The sequence below is a fragment of the Protopterus annectens genome, chromosome 12.part0 (assembly GCF_019279795.1).
Source record: "Protopterus annectens isolate FY-2018-M chromosome 12.part0, PAN1.0, whole genome shotgun sequence".
NCBI classification, from domain to species: Eukaryota; Metazoa; Chordata; order Ceratodontiformes; family Protopteridae; genus Protopterus; species Protopterus annectens.
Genome location: NC_056746.1, coordinates 338,971,965 through 338,995,952, shown reverse-complemented (window position 1 = coordinate 338,995,952; position 23,988 = coordinate 338,971,965). Strand labels below are relative to the sequence as shown.

Sequence of the window (23,988 nt, the reverse complement as noted above, 5' to 3'; positions counted from 1 at the left end):
GAGGCCTCGCTCTATAGCATAAGCGTGCCGAGTCGGAGCAGAGGGATCGGCTCCGAGCCCATCAGTCAGAATGTAGGCGAGATGGATCCCAAACATCTGAAGTTATGGTGAGTACATAACTAAAAGTTTCATTGCAGGTTCAACCCATTACCAATTCTCTGCACTGCCCTTTGGCTTATCTACTGCACCCAGGGTCTTCACAAAATGCCTGGCACCAGTAATTGCATACTGCAGACAAAGAGGAATTCAAATATACCCATACCTGGACGACTGCCTCATCCAAGCAGAAAGCAAGGACATCCTCTTACAACATCTGGCTTTTGTAAAACATCTTCTAGGTTGCCTGGGGTACACAGTAAACGAAAAGAAATCAAAGCTGGTACCCTCACAAAATATGATATTCCTGGGTGCCAGCTTGAATACAACGGTCCAGAAGGCTTATCTGACGCCAGACAAACAACTACAACTGACTCAATATTTCAAAACAATGGCAACAAAGACCCAGATACCTGCAAGAAAAATTCTGCAGGCCTTGGGCTTCATGGCATCTTGCATACTACTAATACCATTTGCAAAGCTGCATATGAGGAAATTACAGTGGTACCTAAAAAGTGTATGGTCTCAACACAGCCACAGCTTGGACACAGTGATATCTCTCATTCCCTGCCTACAACAGGAGTTTCTATGGTGGTCACAGGCATGTCACCTCAACAAGGGTCAGCCTTTCACCTTGCCCCCAGCCAGGCAAACTATGACAACAGATGCATCGGACTACGCCTGGGAGCACACATGGCAGGACAGTGCGTTCAAAGCGTATGGACTACAGATCAAAGGAATCTGCACATCAATCAAAAAGAGATGCTAGCTGTACAGAATGCTCTGACAGCCTTCAAGAATCTATTACATCCAGGACAACTTACAATAAGGACGGACAACACCACAGTAATGTGGTACATAAATGAACAAGGGGGTACACACTCCTACCCTCTATGCAGGCAAGCAATGACCTTGTGGAACACAGCTCTGGCTTATCAAGTTCAGTTACAAGCTCAATTCCTGCCTGGACAAAAGAACACATTGGCAGACGACCTCAGCAGAAACATCATGGATCCCCACGAGTGGAAACTGGATCCACAAGTATTTGCAATGATAACTCAAAAATGGGGCTTTCCAGACATAGACCTGTTTGCCAGTCCTCAAAACTATCAACTAACAAAATTTTGTACAAGGACACTTTACCATCAAGCTTGGAAAGTGGATGCACTCTCATTCAGTTGGAAAAACCTGACAGTATATGCCTTCCCTTCATTGCCTCTCCTCACAAAGGTGCTTCTGAAAGTCAGAAAGGAGAGACCATGACTGATACTCATAGCCCCAGACTGGCCACGCCAGCACTGGTACCCACTATTGAGGAATATGGCCCAGGGCCCACCTTGGATTTTACCACAAATTGCCTATTTGCTCATACAGCAAAACAATCAGATTCTTCACAGCCAGCTCAAAACCTTAAATCTGGCTGCATGGCAAATCACCTAAGCATCCAGCCAGCTCCTCTTTCCCAGGCAGTTATGGATGTTATTCTGGAAGCTAGGAGGCCCAGCACCAGGAAGGCCTACTCGGATAAATGGAAAAGGTTTTGCGCCTGGAACCAAGCTAAAGGCCAAAACACACTTCAGCCTCACATGCCTCAGATTCTACAGTACTTAACTGAGATGTTGCACAAAGGACTTTTCTTCCATTAAAATCCATGCATCAGCTATTTCAGCCCACTACAACACAGATCCACCCTTATTTTCACATCCACTTCTAAGGCAGTTCCTCAGAGGGGCAAAAAACATTAAGCCCCCCAGGAGAGCACCTACACCAACATGGGACCTCAATTTTGTTCTGGAAAAACTTACGCTACCTCCCTTTGAACCAGCTTTCTCTGCAGATCTACAGTTTCTGTCATGGAAGACTGCCCTGCTGCTAGCAATAACTTCAGCTAGAAGAGTCTCGGAGCTGCAGGCACTAATGGCAGTGGAATCCTTCCTCATTTTCCATCAAGACAGTGTTTCTCTACGAACTAATCCTTCCTTCATGCCTAAGGTGGTTTCCAGTGTGGCTTTAAATCAAACCATCCACTTACCCACCTTCTTCCCAAATCCACAGAACAAAGGAGAAAGACTCCTGCATTCCTTGGACATTCACAGACAACTTCGTTACAACTTGGATAAAACTAAGGCTTTCAGAAAATCTGACCAGCTCTTTGTATCCTATGCTACAGCTTCACAAGGGAAGGCTATATCAAAACAAACCATTTCCAAATGGATAGGACATTGCATTCGTTTTTGCTATACCTATCATGGAAAACCAGTTCCTGCTACCATTAGGCCCCACTCTACCAGGGCAACAGCTACATCTACAGCCTTCCTCAGGGGGGTTCCAACCAAGGAGATTCTGGAAGCTGCAACTTGGAATTCAGTACACACCTTTACCAAACACGATCACTTACCACTTTATTCTAAGACTAGAGCTGGCTTCACCACTGCAGTTCTGCAGGGCCTTCTAGCCTCCTCTAACCCTCTATAACTCTTCCACCCATCCTTAGCTTTGGGATTCTACCCAAGTGTGATGACTGCAGCAGGGTAACACGATGAACATAGTACAGTTTTGTAGCTACCATAAATGTAGATGTTCGAGTGTACAGCCTGCTGCAGTCCAGGTTACCCTCCCTCCATCTCCTCTGATCTAACTGGCTAAATCTCTACAATACCTTCCTGATGTATTTGCTTATAGCTGGAGGGATTTTGTGTTTGTGCAAAAATTACTTAATTTGGTACTAATTACTGACCACCTTTTTGGGGCACCTGACATCTGGGGCAAGAAAAACTGAAGAAAATGGCGTTGGATGCATTATATATACCCCTGGCGCACTGACGTCAGGGAAGAAGCGACAGCAACCGACGCCGGACCAAGACTTTGGAATTCCGTCTGACTGCGGGACCGCCTGACGGCAGGATAACCCAAGTGTGATGACTGCAGCAGGGTGTACACTCGAACATCTACATTTATGGTAGGTACAAAACTGTACTGTCTTCTGGCTACATAAAACTGCAAGCTGTAACTGTTCCCAGCAGAATAGCATGAAAGTTACCACTGAGCCATCTGTTTGAATCTCTTCACTTCCATAAGCAACAAGTTTTTCACAATTAGCTAAATTGAGTTGTTCACCAGCTCTTACTGTAGCAAATGTTTCTGCTGACATAACATTACACTTTGAACCAGTTTCTGATCTCCGTGGGTTTACCATTGATCAGGACAGTACAAAACACTTTATTCATTTCCAACAAATCAACTGCATTAACCTTTTCACCAGCCACTGATACACCATCTACGTAGAAAGTAGGGTCGCAGCTTTCGTACATGATCAACTTGCTTTTTTGAGTGACCTTTCTTAATAACTGAATGAGGCTTGCTTGACATAAAAACTTTTGAAAGTGGTTCCATTTTTTACACTTGTGGCATTGTTGACCAAGTGCTAAGCACCTCTCTCATTTAGACTCATGATTTGGCACCACAATTACAACAGTTAACTGAGACTTGACTTGGGTTTTGCTGACTCACCCTTATACTGTACTGAACAAGTCTGTTTTGCTGAGCTAGTCTTGGAACTTGTTGGAAAGTTATGGGTCCACCTTTGAAAACATGCAGGGGCCGCAGCTGGCATGTGCTTATGCCTGCTTCTGCTTGCCACATGGTGCATGCTGCCTATGCTTGCTCTAGAGGCTGCTGAAACCATGTTGTTATCACTTGCAAGCATACTTGTGTGCTTTTTTTGTGAGCTCATGGATTTGACAAAATCTGTATAGCTTTGCTCAATGTTAAATCACTGTCATGAAGCAATGCAGCATTAAGACCACACACAACCTTGTTCTTTATTAACTCATCTTTCAAATTGTCAAATCTGCACGTTTTGTTTCTCAAGTCAGTGATATAAGCTGCAAAAGTTTCACTTTTGGTCTCTTGTATAAAATAGGTGCCTATCCAATGTAACATTTGTCTGGGGGGTTGCACGTTTCTCTAAATTTACGATGTTCATCGTGTTTCACTGTTGCAGTTATTACTCTTGGGTTATCCTGCTGGCAGGCTACTCTGTCGGCCAGAATTCCAAAGTCTAGGTCTGGCGTCTGTTGCAGTCACCTCTTCCCTGATGTCAGTGCGCCAGAGGGTATAAAAGATGCAGTTGACACCATTTTCTTCAGTTTTTCTTGCCGTGCGGTGCCCGAAGCAAAAGCAGTTCGCAAGTGCCGGTCAGCCGACTCCTGAGATTTCCAAATCTGAATTTCAGAACCAAAGTCTTCATTAAAGCCAAGTACCCCATTGGGGAAACTTTTTTCTTGCTCCAGACCGATGTCAGAAAAAGTTAACAATTGTATTTCTTGTGGGAAGCAAATACCTCATAAGGATTTTCATTCTTACTTTATTCCTTGCCTAGGCCCTGATCACAACGTTGCTAGCTGTCAGTTTTGTGCTAGATTTAACCAACGTACTATTAAGCGTCTGTTTGATTTTGCATTTCATTACTTTGGCCGAAGATTTAATTATATAATGCCGTCGGACCAGCCGACAACTGGGGTTTACAAAAAACGCAAGGACAAGGAAAAGGATAGGCATCCGAGGTCCAGGCCGTTGCTAGGCCAGTCGCTGGTTCTCAGTGAGGCACTTTCGCAGCCCCTGGCGCCTGCTACCTCAGTGCCACAGGCCGCTTCTGACTCCCACGTGGAGCCGACTGGGCCTCTGGATACTCAAGGTATTGGACACTTGGAAATCATTCCCTCAGATGGGTCCGGAGCCGCTGAGCAGGCATCGGCTTCTGAGGGTATCTTCAGACCTATACAAATATATATTAAGCCATCTTCAGCTTCAAAGACTAAAGCAGCTCTAAAGACAAAGAAACAAGTACAGCATTCTCTTACTCAGACTACCATGCCTAACAAACAGATGCTCAAAATAGCCGAAGACCTAATTACTTTGATCAGAGGCTCCCAGCCCCCTCCCGATAAGAGGCCTAGGCAAGAGACAGACTATGATTCTTCTGATCAGGTTTCTATTTCCTCTGATTCCTCTTCTGAACAGGATTACTCCATTCTTCCCTATGAGGATTCTGATGCTGAAGAATCCATTCCTTCAGCCACTCCTCCTGAGGATTATTCTTTTGGGGAAACTCTGCACACGAGGGAGCATTTCCACTAGGGGAGCCAAGATTACTCTGAATCTAAGAAAAGGCTCAGAGACTTTCTGCTACTTCCCCAGCACAGACCCCTTGCTATTCCACCTGTTTTAGACATTGTAGATGTATTTTCAGAGTCCGGCCTGTCCCCTGACTCTTTATCCCCTGTACCTGCTAAGCCAGACAGATACTACAGGGTTCTGGATTCTCATAAGTTCCTATATAAAAACCCCGCTGCTGACCCAGAAACTATATCTCAGGGTCCCAAAGGGGTTAAAGATTCCACTGCAAAAAACCCTGTCCCCTCTGATAAGGATTCTAGGTCTCTAGACAGATGGGGGGGAGGGGGTATATACTTCTGCTACCGTGGCTGTAAGAGCTTTAAATTGTCAGTTTCATATGCTTAAATATCAGCAATATTTAATGTTCCTGCTTAAACAGAAATTGTTGACAAATACTGAATGTTCAGAGAACAAGGAATTGCAGGATTTATTGCATGCAGCTGAACAAGTGGGAAAACATACTTTGCAATGTGGTTATGATTCACTGGAGGCCTCTTGCAGGGCCGCTGTCACAGGTTTTGTTATTAGAAGTCATGCTTGGTTAAAGGAACAGAATCTGCCTGATCATGTTAAAGCAAAATTATTAGATGCACCATTGCAGCATGATACTTTGTTTGGTACTAAAGCAGAAGAGGTTTTGAAAAAAATGGAGGATAAAGCAAAATCCATGCAGACAGTCAAGGATTTCTTACAGGTACAGCCACCCAGGTTTAGCAGAAACTGGCCTTCTAAAATTTGGTCCTTTCCAGTGTCAGACAGACCACAAAGAGGCAGATACAGGCATCCCAGAGGCAGATCTCAGCCCCAAGGCTCATACAGGCCTAAACAATGGGGTGCTCCTACCTCGAAAAGCGGAGAAGACAAATCACAACCCTACAGGAAACAGTCCCAATGACTTTCCTCTGACAGATCCAAGCACTTTTCTTTTGGCAGCCCCCTTAGGGGGAAAACCAGCACTTTTTTCATCAAATTGGCAAATGATTACCCAAGACAAATGGGTCTTGAACATAGTGTCCCAAGGCTACAGGTTCCATTTTCACACTCTACCAAGGTCAAAAGGTATGTCAGACCTGCCATAAAATCAATGGGCAGAGGCACAAAAACTAATTACAGCCCTCATGGACATGAGGGCCTTTCAGCAAGTACCACAACAAGAGCAGGGGCAAGGATTTTACTCCAGACTTTTCCTAGTACCCAGGAAGGACAGAACCTGGAGAGACCAATACTGGACCTGTCTATACTAAATAAGGTTCTGGAAGTTCCAAAATTCAAGATGTTGACTCTACAGCAGCGAACTGCCCATGCTGGGCAAGAAGGCTTGGCTTGTAACTTTGGACCTAAAAGAGGCATACCTGCATGTCCCAATCAGACAATCTTGAAGAAGATAACTCAGATTCATAGCTGGCTCAGTGCATTACCAATTCTCTGCACTGCCATTTGGCTTATCTACTGCGCCCAGGGTCTTTACTAAATGCCTGGCACCAGTAATTGCATATTGCACACAAAGAGGAATCCAAATATATCCCTACTTGGACGACTGCCTAATTCAAGCAGAGAACAAAGACATTCTTCTAAAGCATCTGGCATTTGTAAAAAGATTACTAACTGGCCTAGGGTACACAGTAAACGAAAATAAATCAAAACTACTGCCCTCTCAAGAGATAATATTCCTGTGTGCAAGCTTAAATACTACTGCCCAGATGGCTTATCTCACACCAGACAAACAAAATCAACTGACTTCTTACTTCAAGAAATTGGCAACAAAAACCCACTTATCTGCAAGGAAAATCCTGCAGGCCCTGGGTTTCATGGCATCCTGCATTCTACTAATTCCATATGCCAGACTGCATATGAGGAAACTACAATGGTATCTAAAAAGTGTTTGTACTCAGCATTGCCACAGCCTGGAGACAGTAATTGCACTCATTCCCTGCCTGCAACAGGAGTTTCGATTGTGGGCAGAAGCCTGTCACCACAACAAGGGTCTGCCATTCAGTTTACCCACAGCCAAACAGACACTGACAACAGATGCATCAGATTATGCCTGGGGGGCCCATTTGGCAGGAAAATGTATTCAGGGCACATGACCTACAAACCAGATGCATCTTCACATCAATCAAAAAGAGATGCTAGCTGTTCAAAATGCCTCGACAGCTTTCAAGGACCTGCTTCATCCAGGACAACTACTGATAAAGACAGACAACACTACGGTCATGTGGTACATAAACAAGCAGGGAGGTACACATTCCTACCCCCTCTGCAGACGAGCAATGACCTTATGGAACACAGCATTGGTTTTCAAATTCACCTACAAGCACAATTCCTGCCAGGAAAAACAAATACTCTTTCAGACGAACTAAGCAGAAACCTCATGGATCCCCACGAATGGAAACTGGATCCAGAAGTCTTCAGCATGATAACAAGGAAATGGGGATGCCCAGACATAGATCTGTTTGCCTCCCCTCACAACTGTCAATTGCAGAGATTTTGCACAAGGATTTATCACAAGAAAGCATGGAAAGTGGACGCCCTATCCTTCAGCTGGAAAAATCTAACGGTATATGCCTTTCCTCCACTGCCTTTCCTTCCCAGGGTACTCCTAAAGGTCAGACAAGAGAAGCCAAAAATGATACTGATTGCACCAGACTGGCCACGCCAGCACTGGTACCCAGTCCTAAAGAGCTTGTCTCAATGTCCAGCATGGATTTTATTGCCTCAAACTTCTCACTTGCTGACCCAACAAAACAATCAAATCCTGCACAGCCAATTCAGGACCTTAAATCTGGCAGCATGGCGGGTAATGTAGCCATTCAGAACACTCCTCTTTCAAAAGCTGTTATGGATGTTATCTTGGAGGCCAGGAGGCCCAGTACCAGAAAATCTTATGCAGAAAAATGGAAGAGATTCTGTGCTTGGAACCAGGAACAAGGCATTGACAAGTGTGTACCAAATATCCCTCAGATTTTACAATACCTAACTGAGATGCTGAACAAAGGCCTTTCTTTCTCATCAATTGATTCATGCCTCTGCCATTTCGGCCCATTACAATATGGAATCACCTATCTTTTCTCATCTTTTAATAAGGCAGTACCTCCGAGGGGTCAAAAACATTAGGCCTCCAAGGAGAGCACCAATTCTGGCCTGGGACCTTAATTATGTTTTGGAAAAACTCACACTGCCTCCTTTCGAGCCAGTTTCAACAGCAGATATAAAATTCTTATCCTGGAAAACAGCTCTACTCCTAGCAATAACTTCTGGAAGGCGAATCTCAGAGTTACAAGCACTCATGGCTGTGGAACCTTTTATCATTTTTCATCCAGACAGGGTTTCTCTGAGGACAAACCCTACATTCATGCCTAAGGTGGTATCCAGTGTGGCCCTCAACCAAACCATTCACTTGCCTACCTTTTATCCAAATCCACAGAACAAGGGTGAGGAAATTCTGCATTCTTTGGACATACACAGGCAGTTACGTTTCTACTTGGACAGAACTAAAGCTTTCAGAAAGACTGAGCGACTGTGTGTCATATGCTGCAGGATCACAAGGAAAGGCTATCTCAAAACAGACTATTTCTAAATGGATAGGCCATTGCATCCATTTCTGCTATTCTCAACATGGCAAATCAGTGCCTAAGGGCATTAGGCCTCATTCCACCAGAGCAGCAGCCACTTCAGCAGCCTTCCTCAGAGGAGTACCAACCAAAGATATCTTAAGAGGCTGCAACTTGGAGTTCAGTGCACACTTTCACAAAGCACTGCCACTTACCTCTTTAAGTACAGAGCAGGCTTTGCCACTGCAGTTCTGCAGGTTCTCATAGCCTCTCCTAATCCTATTTAGCCTAGCCACCCATCCTCCGCTTTGGGATTCAACCCAAGAGTAATGACTGCAGCAGTGAAACACGATAAACGTAGTACAGTTGTGTACCTATCATAAATGTAGATGTTTGAGTGTATTCACTGTTGCAGTCCAGGTTACCCACCCACCATCCCCCTTTCTTCTTTGCTGGGACTTATCTGTACTTCTCTATCCTATACAACCTATGTGGTGTATTTGCTTGTAGATGAAGGACATGTTTATTTTTGTGCATGCATACTTATTGACATATTTTTCAACCTGCCAATTTGGAGCCACCTGACATCTGGGTCAAGAAAAACTGAAAAAAATGGCGTAGGCTGCATCTTTTATACCCCTGGTGCACTGACGTCCGGGAAGAGGCGACAGCAACTACCAGGCCTAGACTTTGGAATTCTGGCTGACTGAGGGTAGCCTGCCGGCAGGATAACCCAAGAGTAATGACTGCAACAGTGAATACACTCGAACATCTGCATTTATGGTAGGTACACAACTGTACTTTTTAAGCACTCAGGGTCCTCTCTTGATTCAGCCGGTACAATAATATGGCAGTTTCCCCCTCCTGCATATACTGCTGGTGCATACACAAATGAATGCTCTCTTTCAATGGCTTCTGACCCCACAACATTAAGCAAAATGAATGCCCTTGTATGTGCATCTTTGTCGGAAAAAGATGCTTGTATGAAAATTTCGTATTCCTGCTCAAACATTCTCCAGTTCTCTGCAGTATTATGATCAAACACAAGTGGATTGAGTCTGTGAAATGCCTGTGCCATATCAACACACATTAGTGGAGTTGCTTCAAATTATGTACAGACATACACACACACAAATATGCCAGAACTTGTAATTTTGCCCAATAGCACAACAGACTCTTTGAAATAACCACACTGTGCCAAATAAGTCTCTGTAGCACAAGAACATTTTAAAATCACTGTAATTTGCAAAGTCACACCTTATCAGTGTAAGAAATACTTTGAAATGACTTTACTTTGCGAATGAACTGTACACAGCACAAGAAACTTTTCAGAATGGCTGTACTTTGCACAATAACTGCTTTGCACACAGCAAACTCTTTGAAATAATTGCACCCTAAAAAAGCACACACTCTGCAAACATTGCACACACTGAAATGCTTCGAATAACTCTAGTTGTGCTTGGAATAGCTTCAGTCAATGCGAAATAGTAGTTTGTCAAAACACTGTCTTTTACTAAAAAAAACATGCAGTTGCCTTGCTGTTTAAGCTTATTTTGCCCTTTTATTGTACTCGTTATTTCCATTTAAGTTATCATGCTCTTGTGCTCGTTTTACGTTAAACATGCTCATTATGCAAACCAGAGGTAATTCTGAGCCCCATATAAGCACTTCTGATTGTTCGAAACTGCGATATTTGATAAAACTTTTTGTTTAATTAATAATGCATTTTGTGCTACTCATTTGATTAATAATGCATTTTGTGCCTTACGAATGTTCTGTATCATTTTCTTTGCAAAATGAATCATTTGTGCACGTTTTGGTTACCTGAAGTTAGTTTCTGGCCCTTTTTAATCGTTTGGGCACTGTATCACCCAACTTACTCATTATACCTTCATCAACTCTGCGCTCTGTGGCTTGAAGTTGTGCACTCAATCCCAGTTCTGACACCATGTCACTCATCCGGTCAGGGTAAAACAGGCGAACAGTTGTGGGCTCAGTTCAAGCAGCTTTATTACACACAAACACATAAGAACTGAGATTTAGTAACAAACTTGTAAAAAGACTGACTATCACACTCCTACATATTAACACTCTGGCTATTCTGTCAAAGTGGCACTGCTGCCTGCATGTGCTCACTATTTATATGCATGTGCCTACATATAGAAATGCTTCTTAAAGTTACACACACATGCTCTGTTCTACAGTGGTCAGCAAAGTATAAATAAATAGTTTGTTACATTTTTCTTTTTTTGATTGTTATTGCTGTGGCTTACTGACTTTAATTATTTCTCTTTAATTTTGTACATAATGAACTTTATTTCTTATAGCTTTGGCAATTCTTTGGACTTCATTTTATTTTTTGTAATAACCTTCTTCACCAGTCTCTTCTTACCTCTACTTTTGACTGATCATTTTAATTGCTTCCTTATACTGCTCTAATTCTTCTTATTCTCTGATTCGTTTTTCCTTGTTTCTTTATCAGTACATCTGTAAGACAGCCCATCAGTTAGGGATATGAATCAGTTTTTGTTATAATCCAGAACTTCTGGTTGATAAAAATTTTCCTGACCGGTATATAGAATTAAAGGGACTAAAAAGATTTTCACTGCTTGTGTCTTACTATCTGTATCAAAGCTTCCAGGTTCTCAGTTTTTATATTATCTTTTGTGTAGTTTCTTCCTACATATCCTAAGCTGCCATAACAGAATCCTTTTTAATCCATGCACCTAAATCCTTCCTATTCTGTACACATAAATATGGATACTGCTAACTTATTCTGTACATGTAAATATGGATATTGCTAAACTGATTCACGTATGGGTACATAGTTTACTGCTATAGCTTTTGTTTCATCTTCATTAATTTATATTTGTATCATGAAGACTTGAAACTGTCCCAGAATGTTCCATAATGGTATGTCCTTTTCTGGATTCATCAAATGAAAAATATCTGCAAATAAAACTAAGTTTTATTGCTTACTCTCCCATTTATATTCCAGAATTTGTGACTCCTTTATCTTCTTTCTAGTGTCTTTAACTTTAAAGCTAGTAACAAAGGGAAAGAGGCACCCCTACCTGGTTCCTTTTTTTCAAACAGTTTGTTGGAGAGGAACCCCAGCACCTCACCTTAATTTTTGCCCTCAACTCTTTCATATATCTTAATTTCCCACAATCTATCAAAGACTGCAAACTCTGCTGTTTCCCTACTCCTGAAATTCCAACAGACCAATACTTTCTCTTCATCAAGATCCACCAGGGATAGTGCCATGTTCTTTCATTCTGTTTCCCTCTAGATAGCTATTTTTCTGTGTCTATCATAGGTTTGCCTTCTTTCACAAAACCACATTGATCCGTATTGATCCATATCTTATCAATTTTGGCAACGCCGTTGCCATTCTCTTAGCTAGCATAGACAGACACTTCAGAATCATGGTTTATAATTGAACTAGGTCTTTGTGAAGCCTGATCTGAGGGGTCCTTAGCCTCTTTGGGTAAAACAGACACCTCAGCTTTCTTCCAAGATGTTGGTACTCCCCCCTCCCCCTTTCTAAAATACCATTAAAAAAAGTTCCAGATCTTTATCACTTTTTCCTCTCCCAGCTTCCACAAGAATTCCATTTGTTCCTGGTGACTTCTCTGTAGGTTGGTTTATGCATCACTGTTTATCACCTCTTTTTCTGTCGTAGCTGATATCCAAGTAATGCTGAAGACTTTGCAGTTAAATGTGGGATCTGTCTCTGGACATTGTAACTAATTTATGTGTGAAAGTGCGTGTGAGTATGTGTATGTATTTCTGTGTGCGCTCTGGCAGAGGACATAGCTCTGCCTGTCAGCTGACTTCATTTTTAGCAGAACACCTTGGGTGTATTGCCTTTTATTTTTGCTCTTTTCTTCATAAAGCTTTTCTTTAACTTGCTAATCAAAAAGGATTACTTTTTCAGTTTATACTACTAGTCATCTGTTCAGAAAATGCATATAGATGCAAAACCTGTTGTGTCAACATAATGTGAGGTAGAGCTGCCTGGTTGTTAGTGAAGAAGATTAGGACTCTGAGCTCTTAATGTGCTACTTTCATAAAGTAGAGCCATCTGGTAGTTAGAAGATTTAGGCTCAGAGCTTTGTTTCCTGTAGTCAAGAGTACATGGTTTGATACTTTCCTCCGCCTCAGTGCTTCTGAGTCCGTCTTTAGGCATTTGTTCCCCAACTGTTTGTTTTTTCTTTGTTCAGAATTTTTGAGCAAAGAGTTTGAGAGGTATTTAAGTCTGTTCCTGGTAAAATTGTTTTTTTTTTTTGCAAATTGTGCACTGTAGCCACAAAATAATAACAAGCATGTGAGTTTCTAACTTCATATTCTTCAGACATATGCTTGCTAATGAAGGATTTATTCTTGCAGTTCTCTAAATCTATGAACAATATTTAAAATCTGTTCCCTGGTTTAGTCTGTGTGTCTAATTCTTCAGCTAAGAGGTTGAGAAGGTGGGTGACAGATTGCAGTTGCACTAGATAATTTTGACAGCAACGAGCTGAACTATATTTCTGGGCTATTACTTATTTGATCATACAAGCGGCTGTAATTGATAGTCACATGTATGTCATGCGTCTGTGTGCATTTATGCAGAAGGCATAGCTCTCAACTGTCCCCAAGTTTCCTCATATTTTTGCTCTGTTCCTTGTACGGTTCATGGTTTTCTGTCACTGTTATGGATTGTTGTCATTAACGTGTTTTTCATGCTTCATATTCTGTAGAAAATGGTTGAGTATACAAGATCAATATTTAAAATCCATCTCAAATTTTTTGTACCAGATTTGTGAGCAAGGTAGTAGGGAGGGTATGGGGGGTGGGTTGCAATAGGTTGTACTGTGTGAGTCTGACAATAGGAAGATGAAATAAATTTCTGTATGTGTTTATTCATTTGATTGCAGGCAGGCATCCGAAGTATACATTGTCATACTAATGGCTATAATTGGTGTGTGTGTGTGTGTGTGTGTGTGTGTGTGTGTGTGTGTGTGTGTGTGTGTGTGTGTGTGTGTGTGTGCGCGCATGTGTTTAATTATATATTGTATGTGTAATGTTATACTGAGCAGAAGTGATATTGGGTGTGGAAAATGCAATGCATTTTGTGGAAAAAAATGTAAATTTATAAGGCAGCATTTCATTCAGATGGCATAACTGTTTTGGAATGTTGCTCTGTATAATACACTAATAAAGATAAACCACGAAAACTCCAAAAAGTGAAAAACGGACTGGCTCAGCAAAGCACGGGCTGTTTATTAAACATAAGCACTTTCGGCTAAGGTATTCCTCAGCCTTCTTCAGACTAAAACAGTATGTTAATCACAACAAGACCTTATATATAAAATATGTGCTAATTAAAACAATTATAATTCAAATTCATTAACCACTTGGCTGGCTAAAAGCTTAAATTTTAAAGGGCTAATACCTGTTACCACAAGCAGTTATTTACTTTTCCACTCATTAAACAATATAAAACAAGACAAAACAAAACAACCTATATTTTCTGTTTTCTAGATAAACAACAAATACATAAATAAGCTTCAAGTTTGTGAAGTATTTCAAACCTATCAAGTGTATCAAATATTTGATCAGTTATTTAATCAAACACTAAACTGAAGCATGGTTCAAGGTACTTGATCACACATGGAGGCCAGTGTTCCATCAATCTCTTGGAGATGAGGGCAGTCCTCCTAGTATTGCAGTTCTTTCTGGACTGACATTCTGAGGGTGTAATCTCCATCCAAATGGTCCAGTTTGCCAGTAAGCCATGAGATGGTTGCAGTGGGCAGTGCCTTCCCATCATTTTCTCATAGCAACGCACATTCTGGGGATTTTGTTATAGTGAACAAGCTGAGCAATTCCATTCCATTCTTCTGCCATACGAGTGGTCCCTCAGACGGAGACTATGCATATCTTCAGTCACTGGGGCTAACCTTCCTGCAGTCTTTTTGCTTCATACCTAAACAATAAATGCAGTAGTTACTGTGCCCTGATCCTCCACAGGCTCAATCAATGAGAGAGGCTGTAGTCTACAGTTGTCTCCTGGGTCTCCTGTATGCCTTTCCTTTAATACCCTTGATAACTAAGTTTATTCAGAAGGCAAGTAGGTGCAAGGCCAGAGTAATCATTGCCCCATTTTTGGCCCCAGCAAGTTTGGCTCCACTTCCTCTGGCCTCATCCATTACTTCCACCCTGGATGTTGGACTGTCAGCAGCATCTCTTGTCATCAATCCAGGCAGCTTCAGCTGGATCTAAAGATCCTGAAGCTAACTTTATGGTTCCTCCAATTCTAACAGTGGCTAAAGATGCCAGGCTTTTCTACTCCAGTGTTCCACATTTTATTAGCTTCATAAAAGCCAAATATTAGGAAACTTTGTCTTAAGCAAGTAGCAAAGGTTTTCCTTCTGAGCTTTTCCTAAAAGAATCTATCTGTTTTCAGCACCTCTTCCATCTTTTCTAGACTTCCCATCAGATCTTTTCCAAAAGGATCCATTTTTGCTACCATCAAGGTACAGTTGGCAGCCAATTTCTAGTTTCTACATTGGGAGAATCCAACTCCTGTTAATGTCTCTAACGATTTAAAAAGCTTTTTTTTTTTTTTCAAAGAGAACCTTTCTTTTGAGACCCCCTTCTAGAGATCCATTTCCTCTGTAAGAGATTACTGTTGTGCTTCAAGCCATAGTTCAAGCTCCTTTCGAGCCTATGATAGAGTAGATTTAAAATATCTTTCTTGGAAAATTTTCTGGTGGCCAGTACTTCCATAAGGTGGATTTTGGAATTGCAAGCATTGTACTGTAAACCTCCTTGCATGGTTTTCCACAAATACAGGGTGACTTTGAGAATTAACCCCAGTTTTCTCCCAAAGGTGGCATCTGAAATGAATTTCAGGCAGATGATCAGTCTGGCAGTGTTCTTCCCAAAATTTTCTAACAAAGAAGAGTTTAATCTACATTTACTAGATGTTCATAGGTAAATCAGATTCTTCTTGCACAGAGCTCAGGGTTTTAGAAAATCTGATCAGCATTTTGTTGTCTTTCTAAAGTGAAAATTGGCCAAGTTGCCTCAAAGATCACTCTGTCTAGACAGATCTTGGTGTTATGTTTGTGTACAAAAAGCTAGGATTATCTTTAACAAACCAAAAGGACATTCTACCAGGGCAGTAGCTACTTCTACCACCTTTATGGGCAAAATTCCTGTTGATGAGATTTGTGCTGCACTTACTTGGTTTATTCTTCATACCTTTGTGTCTCGCTACAAGCTGAGTGTGTAGTCCAGATCCCGTAAATCACTTGACTCCACAATTCTCAGAAACATCCTTCCTTGACACCACCCAAATGTTTTAGTAGCTTGGGAATCTGTTCCAAAGGTTGAATCTGATGAAAACAGACAACATCTGGTACAGCAGTTATGTGCTAGATCTGTGTTGTCTTGTTTTCATCCAGTTCAACATCCCTCCCTCCCTCAGTGCCCTTCCTAAATTGTCATTTTTCACATCTCTTGAATCGATGGACCTCAATAGGGGCCTTGTCCTGTGGCAGCCTCTATTAATGGTCCTTTATCCCTGTTATAGTTTAGTCTGTATCATGATTTGTAAATATTTGTTCTTGTTCTGTGCAGACAAACTCTAAATTATGTTTTTTTTTTTTTTTTTTTTTTTTTTGGGGCGGGGGGGTAGGGGAATTCTCTGCAGGGGAGGAGTCAGAGCCCTGGTTCCGATGACTGTGAAAGGCACTAAGGTTGGGTCCAAAAACCCAAAGGTTAAACCATACAGAAACAAGACAACATGGATGTAGTATTATGGTAAGTACATAACTTTTGTTTATGTCCTCTCAGGGCTCCACCTCCCTCTCTGTTTGCATTAAAGCACACTAAAGGGCTTCAAACATCTGATTTTTAGGTAGCTCAGCTTGCGCTGCCTAACTGTGCAGGTGGAAGGTGTTTGAAGCTTTGGAAGTTGGCCAGCTGTTCTATCCGTGGCAGGACATAACACACACAGCTAAGGCTAATTGCAGCAGTAAACTTTTGAGCATCTACTGTTATGCTGAATTTACATACACAGTTGTACTGTCCTGTAAGCTCTTCCACCCTTTCCACTAATATTTAGAATCATTCTGAAAATTCAGAATGACTCTCCAAAGATGAGGCAGTAGTGTTCTCCATATTGCAAATGGGCAGGGGCAGTTACTGCTAGCTTCCTCATGCACCAGACCTACTAACACGGGAAGAGGTGTTTTGATGCATCCTGACCCCAAAAAACTACAATGGACTGCCTGGATGATAGTCTTAACACCTTTTAGGCACTTTTTCTGTGAGGAGGTGCAGCACGTGTTAATGGAGACAAGAAAGCCTGTGTTTACTAGAAAATCATCTATTATGGCTTTTACCAATTTGGTCTGACCAGGATGGTCCTGAAGATTTTTGTACTTGTACATCCCGTATGTGCTGATTTGCAGTCTCATGCTTTGGGCATATCTTTGATTTGTGGCTTGAGAAGAAAATGCCCAAGCTACCATGTGCTGACAAGACGTACAGTGTCCTTGATGGATTACTTTCCAGAGGTAGTGTACTGTGACAGTGATGCAATTGGACATCTACTGTTATGGTAAGTTCTTGATCAGCTGTACTTTTTCATGAAGAAAATGTTTTTTAGAATATACAGTAGAAGAGTATGAGCACAGCAAAATGACAGAGAACAAGTGCAGTTAGTGATGGGTAGATGGATGAGTAGATGATCAAAGGATATACGTAGAGTTGTGTTTCATGGCGCAAAGCTGAGACAGAATACAATGATAAGGCCTTGAAAGGGTCTGCCTAGGATACCCTGTATCTTTTTAGTGAGAAACCTCTTTGGACATTCCAGTTGTTGGATGTGCCTGGTGAGGTGCATACAAAAGGGGGCATTGTGCTCAATGGTAGGTCTGATGAATGCAGTGAAACAGTAATTTCCTTGGACCTAGAAGCCATACCTTTGTTTTTATAAGTGCACAACTTAGAATGATTTCCTCCGTACCGTAGACATTTGATGGTCAAAGGCTAGATTACTGTCTACATGTCTCTCCATGTTCCTGATTACTGGTTTGACTCTTGGAGGTTTGTTGTCAATGTAATAGTTAGCAGAGATGGCTGACTTCTCAAATAATAATATGCATTTCTTGGCATTTAGCTTTAGTCCATGGCACTGACACCAGTTATTTTTGTGCGTCACCCTTTCTTGGAGAACATTAGTGTTGGTGGGGAATTCTGTGACTGCTCCTAATTTGCAGTTGTCTGCAGTTTTCGTCAGCCAGAGCCCTCGACTTCAGAAAAGCAGATACCAATAAGGTCGATTATAATGGTGCACTTGGTCAAGGGAAGGGCTTATCTGCGTATCTTCCATGGTCCTTCACTATAGAAATGTTAAGGTTTTACACAGGAATGATTCTAGCTTGGATGCGTCGGTCTTGCAAATCTGAGTATCTGATTATAAGAGTGACCACACAAGAGTAATAGTAAAGATGCAAACTGTAGGGACTATGACAGACACAATGACACAGGCTTATTTTATGAAGCTTCCACCAAATTTTCTGGTACTAATTACTAAATAATAAACAGTTTAGAAAATGCATGCAGCTTTGTGTAGATTAAATGTTAGTGTAGTAAACTAGGTTAAGATACTCAATGGGATGTGTTTCCATGGCGACTGCATTTAAAGTGGTGTCTGTGTAGTGGTCACAAAAATGCATTCTGAAGTGGTTTGGAGAATGTGGAGAGCTACCTCACGGCAGAATTCTAACTTATCTCGATACATTAACTGTGGTTATTGAGCAATAAAAATGAAGCAAGGAGAAGTGATCTCCAGAAGCTGTTGCAGGAGGGGAAGAGGTTATCCTACTAACTCAAAATTGAAATACACCTGTTGCTATGGATAAAATTATATTTAGGAAGAGCCATAAGAGAAGGTAAGATCATTGAGGTAAAGAGACACAGTTTGTTTTGAACATATGTAGAGTATACTGTGACAAGTTAATCTTTGTAATGTTTCTTGTGTTTGTCTTAAGTGATTTTTGAAGGCAGTATTAGATTTGTAGTAAAGCTAGAGAATCTTCTTTGAACTGTTACCCACTCTGTGAATCATCATGCTCACTAATTTTAGTAGCCTAGATTTTTTTGTATGCTTTCGTTCCTTGTGTAGCTAGAACACCTACTACTTCTCAGATTCCTAACAGAAGTCATCTGTAGATGATTTCTAGAGAGGACACTGAAGAGATTGTTTGGCTACCTTATTTTTTATCAGATGTGTAATGCTAATCACTGCATTATAACACAAGGCATGTGTAGACCTTTTGTCTAGTAGTCAGTTCTTGTGGTCCCATAGGTGCGATCTCAAGAAAGAGTCTCTGCAGCACTTTGGGTAAGTTTTTAGGTAAGTGCTTCTTTCTGGGTGCTCCTTGAACATGCACATATGCTTTTGTGGTGCAAAAGAAGTAAGTGGGGAATAAGGGTAAATATTTGCCACTTAATACTGTAACTGTACAAGAACACTTGTTACTTTGACTATTGTTTTCTTTGTGTGGAGCACTGGTATTTTCCTGATTGCACCTAATTTTGGGAAAAGAAAAAGAAATTTAATTGTAGGTTGTACACCTTTTTAACATTAACCTTGGCTATATTGATTGTTTGCTATTTTTCAGTGATTTGTTACTGTTTGCATGTTCTCATATAATTTCATATTTTACAGGAAGAACTGAATGATGCTGTTGGCTTTTCCAGAATAATTCATGCAATTTCCAAATCTGTAAGTTTTTAGAAATAAATAACTTGACTGCATTACTTTCCATTTAAGGGTAATGTCAACCGGGTGTACTGCAGGAAGCAAGCCTGTGGCTGGAAGGGCATAACCCACTTACCACCCTACACACTTGCTTGGTTTCTGTGATAGCACTGTCTGATTTGTGCAAAAAATAAGTAATTTCAGATCTTGTAGATCTTACAGGAGTCACTGTCCAGATGTTTAAACTGCAGACTATATCAGTTTATATTTAACGTGATATCTCCCTTGTGAAAGTCTCTCTAACACTAAATTTACTCCTGAGTTTGCTTATCCTCTACCCTCCCATTTTTCATCATGGCTTTCTTTCATGTAGTGACATATCGACTGTGAAGTTCCAAGGCTGGTTTTGTATCCATTGTTTAGGTGCTGATGTAGGTAACATGAGACATTGTTTCTTAAGCTATATCATTTTGTTCAGTTCTTGTCTCTTCTGAGTATCATTTTCCCTTCAATCATACTAAAATTAATTTCTACTGCATAGTGATTAGCTCTATTCCTCTCTTCTTTTTCTTCATAGAACTTTGTCATTCTCTACGTGCTGATATTTAATATTGAGACACACCATCTCAAAGTCATGCAGACATTGGGCAGCTATAACTGATTGACAGCTGTGTACATCACAGTGACTGTTGCGATGGTGGTAGCTCATTATGTTGAACTTTGAATCAAATGTCAACTCCTCTCTGGTTAGATCTGACCACAAACTTTATCACCTTAGAAATACACATCCCCCACCCCTGCAAAGGTAACCACCATGAAAAACTTCTGCAAAGCTAACTTTGGGCTCCAAAACAGAGGTGGCTAACTTCACGGCACCCATGCAAATGGAGAATAGTTGCATGACCACCGAATCATACACCAATGTACTGTACGAACATGTACACAAATGCATGGATCTCACCATACCCAATAGAACCAAGACGCTTTCCTCCAAAAACGGGAAGCCAGTCTGGTGGTCCCCTGCCATAAACAAACTCTACAACAGAAGGAGGAAACTGATGCAGAATAAGGTGAAGTCCCAAGATTGGAAAAACTCCCTTATCAGCCTCAACAAAAAGTTGGGATCCCTCATCAAATCCTCTAAAGTTAGCTATGAAAACAGGATTGCAGCAGATAGTAAAGACAACCACAAAGCCTTCTATAGTTATGTAAAGAATCTCCACAGCAATACCCAGATTTGCTTTGAGCTACTGCACAATGGTACCTCCTATACCGAGCCAACAGATATTGCCAATGTACTGGCCAACAGATTTAGTGCTAATTTTACCCCCCCCCCCCGCCAAAAAAGGACCAATCACAATACCAGTAGCTTACTAGGCACCCAGTATTACTGCTGCACAGGTTAAAACAGCACTGTCCAAGGCCAAGAATACAGCTTCTATGGGATGTGACAGTATCCCTGGATTTGTTCTACATGAACTACAGAGTGAACTGGCACCTCACCTGTGTGCCCTGTTCAATCACAGCCTCACCTCAGGCTTTGTCCCTACCGAATGGCGCACTGCTACAGTCATCCTTCTACACAAAGGAGGAATGATTATAGACCCTGGGAACTATCACCCCATTAACCTGACGAGTCTGATATGCCAAGATATGGAATGCATCATCATCATCAGTCTGAACTGTAAGGCTATGGATGGAATCATTGTGGAACTCATAAATGGAGAGATTAGGAACCTCCAGTCGCTGGACCCCACACAGTTCGGCTTCATCAAGGTCAAATCAAGTCTCCTGAACCTGGTGGATTTCTTTGAGACAGTTACTCAGGCTGTAGATAGGGAAAGGAGGTACACATGGCTTATCTTGACCTTGCTAAAGCATTTGCCACCATTCCCCATTCAGGTATTATTGATAAGCTCACCAGCCTGGACATAAACCCTTACGTCACAAGATGTATCACAAACTGGCTCTCCGACAGATCCCATAAAGTAAGAGTAGTGGGATCTATGTCCAAATTTAGACCAGTAATGAGTGGTGTGCCTCAGGGCTCTGTCCTGGGGCCCCTCCTGTTTGGCATATACTTCTCAGAAGTACAGGCAAGCACGGAACGGCTGCAGCTGACTAAGTTTGCGGATGACTGCAAACTGTGTGCTATAATAGTCTCCGGCCGACATGGAGATCCTCCAGAGGGTCCTAAATGAGACTGATGCATGGTGTCAAAGCCATGGTCTCAAGCTAAATGCAAAAAAATGCGTAGTAATCCCCTTTGGACAAAACAGAGTACCAGCAAACTACAACATAGGAGGTAATCCCCTGAAATCTGAAGAAGAAATAAGTTATCTAGGGACCCAAGTAGATAGTCAGCTTTCCTTTGATAACCATGTTGCCAAAGTGGTTAGAAAATCCTTCTATGTAACCCATCTGATCACAAAAGGGTTTGCATCAAGATCTAAGGATGTAATGGTGCCCCTCTACTCTTCCCTCATCAAACCCATTATTGAGTACAATGATCCAATTGGAATGTACCTGGCTAGACATCTCCAGCAGCTGGAGAGACCACAGAGGTACCTAACCAAGAGGATTACTGGCCTCAAACGGTTGCCCTATGCAGCACAATTGAAAAAGCTAAGTCTGTTCTCTGTTGCATACTGCTTTCTCAGAGGTGATATGTCTAACATACAGAGCCATGTCCAACCCAGAATTGTTGAACATGCTCCATCTTAGCAAAACCAAATCTACTCGAGCTACATGCTGTAGGGATATAAACCTCAACACAACAATGAATAGAACATGCTGGAGGGATCGATTCCCTTTGCAGAGACTTCCCGATCTACATAAGACAAAGCCCCTCACTATCACTCTTCAAGAGGAACCTTGATGTGTGGATGGGTAACAGAAAGTTCACACCGGGGATCACACCAACAGCACTACTAGATAGGGGCCAAGGGTACTAGCTGCTAGTACAAGGGTCTAGGGAACTACTAAAGGGGTGGTGAATACCGCACAATGTGGATGGGCTAATATATGCCTTCGGGCAGATAGCCCAGTACCAACCTATGAACCTAATAAACAAGTATATAGGGAATCTCCAAACTCTGTATCCCACACAGTTTGGTTTTGTGAAGGGTAGATCATGCCTGCTTAGCCTGGTCAACTTCTTTGAGTCATCACCAGAGCTGCGGATGAAGGCAAGGTGGTTCATACAGCCTACCTTGATTTGGCCAAGGTCTTTGATACCATTCCCCACTCAGAAATCATAAAAAACTCACTAAGCTAGGTATCAACCCCTATATCACTAGGTGGGCTGCAAACTGACTGAATCTACAGTGTGAAAGTAGCTGACTCCTATGTCAGACTGCCGACCAGTCATGAGTGGAGTCCCCAGGGTTCGGTCCTGGGTCCTCTCCTGTTTGGTATATACTTCTCTGAAGTCCAGGCCAACACGAAGTGACTCTGGCTGACACAGCTTACAGATTATTGCAAGTTGGGAGCTGTTAATTCCCCAAGTGATGTTGACATCCTACAGAAAGGCCTCAGTGAGACCAACGACTGGTGTCAGAACCATGGTCTCAAGCTTGATGCCAAAAAATGTGTCGTCATCCCCTTTGGGAAAAACTTGGTTCCCATGAATTACCACATCAGTGGTAGTCCACTGAACACAGAAGGCGTTATAAGAGATCTGGGAACACAGGTTGACAGCAACCTCTCTTTTCACCACCACATTGCCACTGTGGTCAGAAAGTCCTTCCATGTGGCACATCTCATTACTAAGGGTTTTGCATCCAGGAAGAAAGAGGTCATTGTCTCCCTCTATTCTTCCTATATTAGGCCAATCATCAAGTACAATGCCCCATTTGGCATGTACCTCACTAGACACCTGCAACAAGTGGAGAGGCCATAAAAGTACCTCACAGAGGATCCTAGGCCTTAAACACTTGTCCTATATATGTACAGACTCAAAAAAAACTCCAACTATTCTTTGTCTCTTATGGCCTACTTAAAGGAGATCTCTGCTTGACTTACAAAGCCACGTCTGAACCAGCTCTGTTAGAAATGCTACATCTAAAGAAACCCCAATCCCTCTGCAGCACATGCTCGAGAGACCTCTACCTCATTACCACAATCAACAAAACATGCTGGAGGGACAGGTTCATAATCTAGAGACTGCCCATGCTATGGAATAGACTTCCCATACATGTCAAACCGAGCACCTCACTTGCCCTCTTCAAGAGAAATCTTGATGCGTGGATGGGAAATAGAAAATTCACCCCGGGAATCACTCCAGTGGCTGTACTTGACAGAGGCACTGGAAACTAAGGTAGGGTGGCACGATGCTAAGGTAATCGTATGGACTAGGCTTGTAAAGGGCAACAGGGCCATTAGCCTAGTACACACCTA

At 41.9% G+C, this 23,988-nt stretch overlaps 1 protein-coding gene across 1 annotated transcript in view; it reads left to right on the top strand.

Annotated features, from left to right (window-relative positions):
* Positions 1–23,988, top strand: part of PARN (poly(A)-specific ribonuclease) — a 1,015,251-nt gene that overhangs the window by 281,400 nt on the left and 709,863 nt on the right. Inside the window, exons 10-11 of the mRNA XM_044088915.1 lie at positions 19,195–19,230; positions 19,558–19,614. Of these exons, the coding sequence (XP_043944850.1) occupies positions 19,195–19,230; positions 19,558–19,614 (93 nt within the window). The remainder of the gene's footprint in view (positions 1–19,194; positions 19,231–19,557; positions 19,615–23,988) is intronic.